At 45.5% G+C, this 12,773-nt stretch overlaps 2 protein-coding genes across 5 annotated transcripts in view; both read right to left on the bottom strand.

The window, feature by feature from the left end:
• The window catches only part of TPR (translocated promoter region, nuclear basket protein), a 75,676-nt gene that overhangs the window by 25,270 nt on the left and 37,633 nt on the right, over nt 1–12,773 (bottom strand). For all 4 annotated transcript variants that reach the window (XM_061634023.1, XM_061634024.1, XM_061634022.1 and 1 more), the window contains exons 27-30: nt 12,282–12,419; nt 11,709–11,840; nt 8,789–8,919; nt 544–754 (exon numbers count right to left, since the gene is read on the bottom strand). In XM_061634023.1, the coding sequence (XP_061490007.1) occupies nt 544–754; nt 8,789–8,919; nt 11,709–11,840; nt 12,282–12,419 (612 nt within the window). The remainder of the gene's footprint in view (nt 1–543; nt 755–8,788; nt 8,920–11,708; nt 11,841–12,281; nt 12,420–12,773) is intronic.
• Nucleotides 827–5,855, bottom strand: LOC133386473 (uncharacterized). The gene is made up of 4 exons (XM_061630132.1): nt 4,695–5,855; nt 4,316–4,415; nt 1,642–3,556; nt 827–1,542 (listed from the first exon to the last, which is right to left on the bottom strand). Exons 1-4 carry the CDS (start codon nt 5,853–5,855, stop codon nt 1,521–1,523), a joined length of 3,198 nt encoding a protein of 1,065 aa, XP_061486116.1. The 3' UTR covers nt 827–1,520.

Here is a 12,773-nt window from a genome sequence, read left to right as displayed (position 1 = left end):
TGTGCACACACACACCGGGGGCCAGGGCAAGCTGATGCCCAAGAGCCCTGGCATTCCTGGAGCCGGCCCTGTCCTCCATGCAAACTAACTATTCAGAAGGATGAATATTCACTGGGGGGCAGGGAAGTGCTAGGCTATCTCTTGGCCTTAGGGAATCAGTACTATCAGGCCACTGTCAGTGAGCTGTGACCAGAAGGAGAAGAAGGGGAACACGTGCATAGTAGCAAAAGAAGATGGGGCCTCCGAGCAATAATCATCAGGCTGAAAGCTCTTAAAGGAGTCAGAAAGATGTTACCAACATGCAGCACTGTGAAACAATGCTTTAGTTTCCAAGTATTTATATAGGTTTTTTAGTAACTGAAAATTAAGCCAGACTGAATTTCAGTGTTTACTTTTTCTTATGCAGACATGAATATCAGACAGCATTGTTAAAATATGTACTCTTGTTAAGAGTAACTCTGTGTTTCAACTTGATAACTAGCAGTCTTAAAAAACTGATAAAGTAGTGCTGCTCAATTTTAAGTATCAGAAGTGAAAGCCTACCTTGTCATGTTGTGCTTTCAGCTCTTCATACTGAGTCTTGTATCTACGCCCAATTTTCTTGACCTGTGTTATTGTTTTAACTTTCTCTTGGATGTCAGCCACTTTCATTTCTAAATCCTTTTGAAGGGCTTCCTTTTCAGCTTTTGTTTTTGTCAAATCTTCTCGGAGGGTCTGGACCAGATTCTGACTTGTCATCAGTGATGCATTTGCCCTTAACACAATTTGAAATAACTTTCAACACAACAGAAACCATAGAAGCTATGTTCTGCATACTTCTGTCTTTTATTCTGGGGAAAATGGACCATTGGTCTCACCTGAAGGGTGATTTTCATATGAGTACGGCCATCACTGCGGGTTATAGCTCCACCTATTGTGCGAAGGCAAGAATGTTTTTGAAGTCAAGACTAGGGGCGTCAGGCCCCTCCCACTCTCCAGTTCATTCGCAGTGAGTCTAAAGAGAAATATATAAAAATACAAAAACAAGGCCAACAGGCCTGCCAGCAGTAAAATGACACAATAACATTCATAATAACGTGACTCCAATATAGCGAGAGAACAGAACTAGCAGTCTTGACTTCACTAGAAAATTTAAAAATATAATAGCGTAACAGTAATATATAACACATTAGAAAATGTCTAGTCATCCTCCAACTGGGAGGGTCATGATGGCCATACTCATATGAAAATCACCCTTCAGGTGAGACCAATGGTCCATTTTCCATATGAGTCCTGCCATCACTGCGGGATGTACCAAAGCAGCCCATACAGGGAGGGACCACCCACATGCTAATCCTCATTAAGAACCTGTTGCAACACTCATCTGCCAAAAGAGGAGTCAGCAGAGGCATAGCAATCTATTTTATAATGCCTTATAAATGAGTGTGGGGTAGACCAAACGGCAGCCCTGCAAATATCAGCAACAGGAGCGTTGGTAGCAAAAGCAGCCGTAGTAGCCACTGACCTGGTTGAATGAGCAGTTATGCTAGCTGGCACTGGAAGCTTAAGAGATTCGTAAGCTAAGGCAATACATGCCCGCAACCAGCGGGATAAGGTGGAATTAGCTACTTTACACCCCATAGACCTTGGATTAAAGGATACAAATAGAGACTCAGTTCGTCGTATATCCTGGGTCCGAGACAGGTAGGTCTTGAGAGCCCTCCGAACATCCAACGAATGCCAAGCCTCCTCGAGAGGATGGGAAGGATTCGGACAAAATGAAGGAAGAACAATGTCCTGGTTGCAGTGGAAAACTGAATCGACCTTGGGACGGAAGGCTCAGTCTTCAGTACAACAGAGTCCTTGTGGAAGACACAGAGATGGCGAGCAGAAGACAATGCGCCCAGTTCCGAAACTCTTCTCGCAGAGGTGACTGCGATCAGGAACAAGACCTTGAAGGACAGCAGACGTAGAGGCACAGTCCTGATAGGTTCAAACGGAGGACATTGCAAAGCCTGCAGAACCTTTGACAAACTCCATGAGGGAAACCGATGGACAACAGCCGGGGATCGTAGAGCAACACCCCTCAGAAAGCGTTTGATGAACAGATGTGAGGCAATAGTCGCACCAGAAGAAGACACTGAAAGAATAGACGACAAAGTCGAGGCATGTCGACGTAAGGTGTTAGGTCTAAGTCCCATCATAAAGCCACTATGGAGATATTGCAGCACCTGTTGCATGGTGGCCTGGGAAGGATCGTGGTGGTGGGACTGGCACCACTTGGAGAAAGCTACCCAAGTATGTTGATAAATACGAGTGGTAGATGGTCTTCTTGAGGCCAAGATAATATCAATAACAGCGTCAGACAGGCCAGCCAACCTCAAATGTCCCCGTTCAAAAGCCACGCTGTTAGATTGAGCCAAGTGGGGTCCTGATGCCATATTGGACCCTGGGATAGAAGGTCTGGCCTGACTGGTAGTGGCCAAGGATCCATCACTGACATTGTAAGAAGATCCGAGAACCACGGTCGGCGTGGCCAATATGGTGCTATCAGAACCAGCCGTGCCCTCTCGCTCCGCGCCTTCCTCAAGATTTTGGCTAACAGTGGTATTGGAGGGAAGGCGTACAAAAGACCGTCTGGCCATGGTATTGACAGAGCATCCACTGCTTCCGCTGTTGTGTCCAGGTATCAGGCAAAGTACCTGGGAAGCTGGCAATTGCGACTGGAAGCAAACAGGTCGATTGAGAAGGTGCCGAACCGACACTGAAGATGATGGAAAACGGTTGGATGAAGCTTCCATTCTCCCGGAAAAACCTGTTGTCTGCTGAGCCAGTCTGCTGTCACATTCCAAATCCCTCTGAGATGTTCTGCTTTCAGGGATTGTAGATGTTGTTCTGCCCAGACGAAGATGAGGAAGGCTAGGTCCTGCAGAGGGCGGGACCTGGTGCCCCCCTGTGTGTTCAAATGTGATTTTACACACGTGTTGTCCGTTCGAATGATAACATGGTCCAAAGGGAACAGAGACTGAAAATGAAGTAGAGCTAAGTGGACAGCCTTTAGCTCCAGCCAATTGATGCTCTGAGTCTGCTCTGCGGTGGACCAAACCCCCTGAACATACTGGGAGTTGCAGTGGGCTCCCCAGCCGATGAGACTGGCATCTGTGGTGACAACAGTTCTGCGGGGTTCTCTGAACGGAGTGCCCTTGGAAAGATGTTGGACCCTCGTCCACCAGCGGAATGAAAGGCGCAGTGCGGGGCTCAAGGGAACTTTGCGATGATTGGAGCTGGCAATGTCCTGTTGAAAAGGCAACAAAGCCCACTGAAGGTGACGAGTGTGGGCTCGAGCCCATGGCACAATATGGATGGTAGAGATGAACATTCCGAGTGCCCTGGCTAGAAGCATGACATCTGTGAATGTTTGTTGCATCAAGGACCTTGCGATGTTTGTGATGGCAGTGATGCGATCTGGAGACAGGAACACCATTGCCTGCAGGGTGTCCAACGTCGCCCCTAGATGTAGTAGGCATTGGGTTGGGTGAAGATGGCTTTTGTCGAAGTTGACAAGCCAGCCGTAGGCCTGCAAGACATTGAGGGTGAGCGTTATATGACGATGAGCCAGCTCCTCAGAACTTGCCCGTATTAACAGATCGTCCAGATATGGGTAGAGATGGACCCCCTGAATCCGGAGATAAGCCACTAAGATGAGTAGCACTTTGGTAAATACTCTCGGGGCAGAGGAGAGGCCGAACGGCATCGCTCTATATTGGAAGTGCTGGGGGCCAAAAGCAAACCAAAGGAATTTTCTGTGGGCTATGCAAATGGGCACATGGAGATACGCTTCCTTTAGGTCGATAGAAGCCAGGAAGTCTTCTTCGTGCAGGCTTTCCGTAATGGAGTGGAGGGATTCCATTTTGAACCTGCGATATGTTACAAAACGGTTGACGAACTTGAGGTCCAATACCGCCCTCCATGACAAATCTCATTTTGGCACAGCAAATAGGAGGGAGTACACCCCTTCCGACCTCTCTGTTGTAGGGACTGGCTCTATCACCACTATGTCCAAGAGGTGATGTATAGCTGTCTGCATGATGCCATGCCTGTCTGGCACCCTGGGACAGGGAGAGGGATGGAACTTGCCTGGTGGGATCGCCCAAAACTCTATTGCATAGCCGTAATAAAAAAGGTCCCTGATCCAGGCGACCTTAGTCAGACGCAGCCAATGGTCTCCAAACATAAGCAGTCTGCCCCCAACCGGTAGTACATTAGAACTGTTTGTTCTGGCGAGACCCTCCCGTATATGAGGACGATGAAGTACCTCTGCGCCCTTGGTACTGACCTCTGCCCTGGAAACGTCTGTTCCAGGCTCCCCGGAAGGGACGGGTGTTATAGGATCGGAAGTCGCGGTCTCGTCCTCCTGGCCGCGTTCCTCGAAAGGGCTGGTTCGTGCAGAAAGAGGGGAAGTGCCTGAAAGGCTGGTGCTCAACATTTTTGACAGTGTCCAAAACCGATTTTCGAGCGTCCTTCGGATCGACAAGCACTGCCTTTAGGGCATCGTCGCCGAAGAGTAAAGATCCAGAGTAAGGTGCCCTGGAGAGATTGACTCTGGCTGTGGAATCAGCTTGCCAGTGACGAAGCCAAAGGGTTCGCCGAGCGACTATCTGAGCCGTCATGGCTCGTGCTCCCAGTTGATTGGCGTCCAAGGTGGCATCAGCTACAAACGCCGCTGTCTCGCACAACTTTATTAGTGACCTTCTCATCGACGCAGGATCAGGATTAGGATCCTCTAGAAGATCATCCAGCCACATCATTGCTGCCCTGGAGAAAATAGAAGCCGATGCGGAGGCACGCATGGAGAAAGCGGTGGCCTCATGATTCTTGCGTAGAGCGAAGTCTAACCTCCGCTCAGTAGCATACTTTAGTTGGGATTCCCCTTCCCGTGGCAAAAGAGAGCGAGAAACAAGACTAGTAATAGGCTCGTCTATGCCGGGAACGGCCAGTTTGTTGGTAAAGTCAGGAGCCAGAGAGTAAAGCTTGTCCACAAGATTCTTGAAGCGGCGAGCTTGCAAGGGATGAGCCCATTCGTCGGCGGCCAGTTTTGCGATGGGATCTGGCACCGGGAGGTAATGTTCTACTGGTGCAGGTGATTTCAGAACCCTGGCCCCTTTAATAGCTGGAGTGGTAGTTGCAGGTGGAATAGCTTGGAGACCAAGCGTGCTAACTACCCTGCGAACAAGAGGCTGATAGTCGGAGGCATTGAACAAGCGGTACGAGGTATCCTCCTCATGTTCCGAATAATCACTCCATTCGTCACCTTCGTCTTGTTCAACGAAGGGTGACTCCGCCCCACACGAGAAGTCATCAATACCTCTGCCTCTGGCAGTATTATAAGGATTTGGGGAGCAAGATGAATTTGCCTCATTATATACATATTGGTTCGTACTGTGCTGAGGTATGGCAGGGACCTGTGGTGACTGCGTTTGTAAAAATGACAACATGCCTTGTAACTGTGAAAGGAACTCATGAGACAGCTGCAGCCCCGGTGCCGCAGATGGAGGCCCTTGAGTAGTTGGCGCCGTGGACTGTGACATCGGATAAGCCCTGGGCGGCAACATTGGAGGAGGCTGGCTAGTTGTTGGCTGTGCAGGAAAACCCGCAAATTCCTCTTCGTCAGAGGAAGCAGCAGGAGAATGAAATACGTCTGATAACTGTTCCTGGACTGCTCTAGTGTGGGTTGGAGCAGAGGCATAGCGTGGGCGTTTGGGTTTGCTGTGGCTGGGAAGGTGTTTAGTCTTGGCTGCAGCTTTGACATGCTTAGTCTTAGTTGTCTTAGATGGTTGTAGCTTGGCTGTCTGAGGCATCTCTGGCTGTTCCGCCATCTTATATTCTCTATGGGTTTCAGTACACGGCCACAGAGGGGGCAGAATGTACAGATCAAAGAACTCGTGCACAATCTCAGCAGTCTTGGTGCACGGACGGATGAATGTATAAATCAAAAAGTCTATTGCCCAGCCACAGCCTTGATAATCCGGACGCAAACGTGCAGCATCCGAGAGAAACAGGAGCAGTAGTTGTGGAGACTAGCGCATGTAGAACTGTGGATTCTTATCCGCAGCACACATACAGGGCTAGACTCACTTTTATTATTAGTACTGAGGTGAACAGAAAGAGCGGGAAAAAGTTGGTAAAAATGGCGCCCGCAATGAGCGGGTAAACAATGCAATCAAAAATGGCGGCTACAACGAAGGAGCAATGGTGGCTCTGAGGGTCTGAAAAGCGTGCTGCAGCCGCGAGGAAAAAAGAAGTCACGGCTGGAAAAGGCAGACAGGCAAGACTTGGTCAGGGAAGCAGAGCGGCCGGGGAAGGACCGTAGCGGCTGAGGGGGTAATAGGGAATAAGCTACAGCTGCTGACTGAAAACCCGTCGCGGCAAGGCTTTAAAGCCGCAGAGCGAGGCAGGGAGGTCGAGTAGCCCGGGGGGGGGGAGCCGCAGCTGCAGGCTCCCAGCCGAAAAGGGGCAGAGAGGGGAAAAAACCGCTGCCGATCGAGACGGGCAGCAACGCAGCCGGTCTGGGACTAAAGCAAAGATAGCCGCTAAGCAGGCTCCTGAGAGAAGGGCAGGGAGCTGCTGCCGCAAGCTCCCGCCTGAAAAAACGAAAGAGCCGCAGCCGCGGTCTTTACAGAGCCGAGTCAAGAATCTGGAAAAAATAACTTGTCCCGTACAAGGGAGAGAGCTGCAGCCGCAAGCTCTTGCCGGAAAAAGGTAAAAAACCGCAGCCGTGGTCTGTTAAAGAGCCATAAGGCTCCAACCTGGGGAAAAAGAAATTAGCCTGGGAAGGGAGAGCCCCCGCAAGGAAATCCCCCAGGGATAAGGACAAAGACAATGTTAAACACGAGACAGAGGGGAGGAAAGAACGTGGGAAACACACATAAACAGACCTCCACACCCTGTCAGACAATACACAGAAAAAGTACAAAAACTTAGCTAGAAGCTACGCTATCTGAATTTGAAACTTGTTCGTACGAAGGCAAGAATGAACTGGAGAGTGGGAGGGGCCTGACGCCCCTAGTCTTGACTTCAAAAACATTCTTGCCTTCGCACGATAGGTGGAGCTATAACCCGCAGTGATGGCCAGACTCATATGGAAAATGTGAACTGAACAGTTTAAAAGAAAGCTCTGAGAATAAATATTATTATTTATTAATATCATCAGTTTCACTGGTTAGTAGCTATGAATACACATATGAGTAAGTTATGTAAAATACTGATTGGTTCAAACTGCATCCTATAAAAGTTACAATTATAAAGATAATTTTCATGTTTTATGCTGGCAGTTCTCAAACTGGTCTCTAGCTTCAACCACAGGAGAGGTTACAGACTACACATGAAGACTACAGGTGCATTTCACATAAATCAAAGGAGCAAACCAATCTCTTAGTGGCTGCATATAACTGTTATGGCCATGTTTGTAAAATCCTGCATGTAAACTCCCTTACATAGTTAATGCATTGTTTGACTGGTAGCAGTCTCTAATACATTGGATATAAATCTGTCCAGACGTTTTTCCCAACTCTGCTATCCAAGTTCATTTAACAAGAAATGCTGGGGACTGAACTTGGGACCTTATGCACACAAAGCATGTGCTCTTCTTCACTAAGTTGCCTAAGTTTATTTATTTATTTTTATTTATTTATTACATTTATATACTGCCCCATAGCCGAAGCTCTCTGGGCAGTTTACAGCAATTAAAAACAAATATACAAATTTTAAAACACAAAAACAATTTAAAAACACAATTAATTTTTTTTTAAAAAACGATTTAAAAACACATGCTAAAATGCCTGGGAGAAGAAGAAAGTCTTGACCTGGCGCCAAAAAGATAACAGTGTTGGCACCAGGCACACCTCGTCACGGAGATCATTCCATAATTTGGGGGCCACAACTGAGAAGGACCTCTCCCTTGTTGCCACCCTCCCAGCTTCCCTCCAAGTAGGCACCTGGAGGAGGGCCTTAGATGTTGAGCATAGTGTACGGGTGGGTTCGTGTCAGGAGAGGCGTTCCATCAGGCATTGCGGTCCTAAGCCATGTAAGGCTTTATAGGTTAAAACCAGCACCTTGAATCAAGCTCGGAAAAATACAGGCAGCCAATGCAAGCGGGCCAGAATTGGTTTTATATGTTCGAACCGTCTGATCCCTGTTACCAATCTGGCTGCTGCATTTTGCACAAGCTGCAGTTTCCGAACTGTCTTCAAGGGCAGCCCCACGTACAGCGCATTGCAGTAATCTAACTCGGAGGTTACCAGAGCATGGACAACTGAAGCCAGGTTATCCCTGTCCAGATAGGGGCGTAGCTGGGCCACCAACCGAAGTTGGTAGAAGGCACTCCGTGCCACTGAGGCTACCTGAGCCTCAAGTGATAGTAAGTAGGCCAGGTATGTGCCATTTTCATCCCTTTCAAATATAACCTTGAATCACTAAGGTTTTCTAAAAAGCTGGAAATGCTGGGGATTGAATCTGAGACCTTAAACTTGGAAAATATATGTTCTACCATAGACAAAGGGCCCATGCTTATGGTGTGGCCATAGCTCTGTTTAGGCAAGGGCTACCAGGGGAACAGAATCCACAACCCCAGGGATAAAGGCAGAGCAAATTTACCAGGATTAAAGTTGTAAAGACACAAGGACAGGAGTCCACATTATCTGCTGAACAAGACTTGATATTTACATGAAGGGATAAAACATATTGCTTCTACCATCAAGCATACAACTGTCTTCAATGCTTCCCAGAATGTAAGACATTCTTTATAATTTACCTTGCGATTTCTGCTTTAAGCCTGCCTATTTCTTCACTCATCTGCTGTATGCGTTTGCTGTTCACCTCCTTCTCTGAAAGAAGCTTCCGATACTCTTCAACATCTGTATCTTTTTGTTGGCTCAATAAATGCTGGAAGAAGAAATTTACCCATCTTGATAATTACAATTTATGTATTTTGTTTATTTCATATATTTATATGCCACTTATACCAGAACAGTCTCTAAGTGGTTTATAAAAAAGAAAATACAATTTCTTGTTATATGCCTTCAAGTTGATTACAACTTATGGCGACTCTATGAATTAGCGACCTCCAATAGAATCTGTTATAAACCACCCTGTTCAGATCTTGTAAGTTCAGGTCTGTGGCTTCCTTTATGGAATCAATCCATCTTGTTTGGTCTTCCTCTTTTTCTACTCCCTTCTGTTTTTCCCAGCATTATCTCACTGGGTGACCTGGGGTCAGTCACTGCCTCTCAGCCTCAGAGGAAGCCAAAGGTAAACCCCCTTAGAATACTGCTTACCATGAAAACCCTATTCATAGGGTCGCCATAAGTTGGAATCGACTTGAAGGGAGTAGATTGTCTTTTCTAGCGTATCATGTCTTCTCATTATGTGTCCAAAGTAGGATAACCTCAGTTTCATCATTTTAGCTTCTAGTGATAGTTCTGGTTTAATTTGTTCTAACACCCAATTATTGGTTTTTTTCGCAGTCCATGGAATGCACAAAGCTCTCCTCCAACACCACATTTCAAATGAGTTGATTTTTCTCTTATCCACTTTTTTCACTATCCAACTTTCATATCCACACATAGAGATTGGGAATACCATGGTCTGAATGATCCTGACTTTAGTGTTCAGCGATGCATCTTTGCATTTGAAGACCTTTTCTAGTTCTCTCACAGCTGTCCTTCCCAGTCCTAGCCTTTTGACTTCTCGACTATTGTCTCCATTTTGGTTAATGACTGTGCCAGGGTATTGAAAATCCTTGACAAGTTCAATGTCGTTGTTGTCAACTTCTGTTGTAAATCTTCTGTTGTCATAATAATACAAACATACATATCTACACACACACACACACAATGAAACGAAAAGGTAACACCAAATTTTAAAAAAATCACAAAACAAAAAACCAGGAACACCTTCTGAAAACGTCTTAAGTTTCAGGACCACCTCCTAGCCATAACTTCCTGAACAGGAGCACGATCCCTTCCCTCTTCACCCTCCCTCCTGCCAAGGCTCACAATATGCAGCATTCCCCCAACTCATACATACCACACCCAATTCTGTCTCAAATCTACTCTCAATTTCCCTATTCAAAAGGTACCTACAGTAAGAAGGCTAAATTTCAATTGACAGCCCAAGTGTGTTTCTAACTGTTGCAGAACATAAAAGGTGCAATATCGGCAAAGCCAGCCCCCTTGCCAGTGATTGCACATGGTCGAGGGTTCCTGCTTTCTCCCTTCCTGTGTCTACATAGAGTCCTTGTATGTCAAATGTTAGTTCACCTAAGCTCACAGGTTATCAACAGCAGTCATCTAGTGCAGGCGGAGGAGACCCCACTCAAGAGCTCTTGAGACTTGGGAGGTACCAGAAATGTTGTATTTGGGAGTCAGACTTCAGACAGAAGAACAGTCTTTAACATATATGCTATTTATTCATATTTTGCACACTACAAGTAATAAAAATGCATTCTGGGTGGCCTTAGCCATCATTGCAGAAACTGAAAAATAGAAATCTGTATCAGCATGAAAGAAATTGCTTGATATCAATTTAACGTCAAAGTACAAGACTCTGAAGGCACATCTTAGTTAAAACAAGTTACAATAGATGAAGGACTGAGTTAAACTCTAAGTCATATCGCAGAGCCAAAGTTACAAAGTACACACGTCATGATACATCACCCATCAGATGTTATGAATGGAATAGATGGTTCTCTCCTGCTTTCTTCGATCCCCCACCTCAGCAGAGCTGAGGGGTCCTGAGTGCTATAAAACCTAGCTTTTTATATACTTCTTTATCTAATGGAAGGTGTGTTCCCTGGCCTTATCTGACTTTTTGCTACTTCTCATCAAGCTCTCATGAGGTCATTAACCAGACGCTCCTGGTGAGTCTAGTTAGCATCAACTAGTTAGCATAACTTCACCATAGAAAGATTTTCTCTTACATTATTTTGACAGTTAACATGACGCATTGGCTGTCTTCCAAGACATTTTATCTCTATGTCTGTTCCAGTTATTTTCATAGGGAAATTACAGCTTTAAGTCAGGAGACAGAGGAAAAAGGGGTGGTAGTTTTAAACTACTCCTTTTCATACTATTAAGCCCTTTGCATGAAGCAGACTTATAAGCTATTTCAGCAAATCTTAAGCATACATAAATGATTTCAGCACATTATATGCATATTTTAAGCCATTATCTGGGCTGTCCCATTACAGGTGATTCTAATCAAGTATTCACTGATTTAAACCATAACGTTTGAGCAATTTCAAAAGCTGTTTGCCTTGTAGCACAGGATGCTGCTCTTGAAAAACACAGGACAAGACTGCAGTTGAGTGCTACACAAAGGGACCCCATTCACACCAAGAAAAAAGGGAACACTCATGGCTACTGGCACATACCCCATGCTCATCTTTCTGTGAACACACACAATGTTTAACCTATTTCTGATTTCCCTCCTCAAGCCTTTCCTGTAAAGCCTTAAATGCTTTTCTTCCTAACTCTTACTCCTTAGTATCTAAGCAAATACACAATTGTATTTGATCAAAATCTTAGACCATAATTATAGCCTTATTCTGCTTTCCCCCCCTTTTCTTGTTCTTCTATAACATCTTTGGTTAGGGACCCCTTAATTTTACGCTGTAGAAATGTCATGTTGAGACACTGCAAAAGCAATAGTCCTAGAATCCAAGATGAGCTCACCTGGGTCCGGGCTTTCCAGCGTTTGACATCTTCTTCCAAAAGCTTCTTCTCTGCCTGGAGCATCCCACTCTTCTCGCTCAGCTCAGCATTAGACTCTTGCAAAGGCAAAATATCAGCTTCCAGCTTACGCACCTGAACCCATAATTGTTGAGAAGTTACTCTCAGTGACTTTGTTCCCCAGTATAGTCACAATCCTTATATGCAAACGTTAACATTTTGTCTTAGTGAACAAATAGCTCCTTGCTTTGGAACCTTCCAAAGTCTAAAATTATTCTAGTTTGTAAATTATGAGTTCCATGACACAGCAGCAGCTAGATGTATATTTTAACCAGTCTCTAATTTCCCATTTTGTTCAAGTATAACTTCCTTATGTCAGCCAACAACTGGATCTCATTAATTCCCAATATCTTGAAAGAACAAGCCTATCATTTTTATATGGTAAGAGAGCACCAATGTTTTAGAGCTCTGATATAAGTAATATCAATTTGTGATTTTCATTGTATCTGACAACATTGATATAAGTTTGGTTATTGTTTCAGGCTTCTGAAAGCTAGATTTAAAATGCATACTGACCTTTGCCTGCATTTGCTGAAGTTCCTGTTCCAGTCTCTCTTTCTCTTCCCTCAGCATCTTATTGGTTTCGATCAAAACATTCATGGTCTCAGTCTTCTTCATTAGTTCTTCATGCTGAGCAATTGTTTTTGCTGTCACCTAACGCAAAAGTAAAATCCAAATATTCATGAAAATATCTGTTTTCAGTAAGATGCAACCTGCATAGGGTGACATTCAACGAAATGCTTCTGCTAGTGCAAACACTGTAATGGAACTTCCCCTTTCTGTCCCTGTGCACCCACCTGTTCCCTCTCCAAATCTGCTCCAGAGGGTTGGGGAAAACTCAGAACAGATTTAGGAGGCCTGTGGGGAAGGGAGGGAGTTCATTCGCACAGCCCAAACTCCTTGTGCTAGTGAAGCACTTCATTAGATCCCACAGAACTCTTTCTGCTGCAGAACCCTTGTGCACTGTCAGATTCTGCTGCCTGTGATCTAGAGAGCACAGTCAGTTCA

This window comes from Rhineura floridana, chromosome 6 (genome assembly GCF_030035675.1).
Source record: "Rhineura floridana isolate rRhiFlo1 chromosome 6, rRhiFlo1.hap2, whole genome shotgun sequence".
Lineage (NCBI taxonomy): Eukaryota > Metazoa > Chordata > Lepidosauria > Squamata > Rhineuridae > Rhineura > Rhineura floridana.
Note: the sequence above shows the minus strand (reverse complement) of the source record. Positions and strands in the feature narration are given on the sequence as shown.

Excerpts from the sequence above, each read along its gene's own strand:
- LOC133386473 (XM_061630132.1), bottom strand. The coding sequence starts at position 5,855 with ATGGCGGAACAGCCAGAGATGCCTCAGACAGCCAAGCTACAACCATCT. Across the intron at positions 4,416-4,694 it reads TGTGCGAGACAGCGGCGTTT|CCCTTTCGAGGAACGCGGCC; the intron begins GTAGCTGATGCC and ends TGCACGAACCAG. Across the intron at positions 3,557-4,315 it reads CAGACGTTTCCAGGGCAGAG|GCCTACGGCTGGCTTGTCAA; the intron begins GTCAGTACCAAG and ends AATGTCTTGCAG.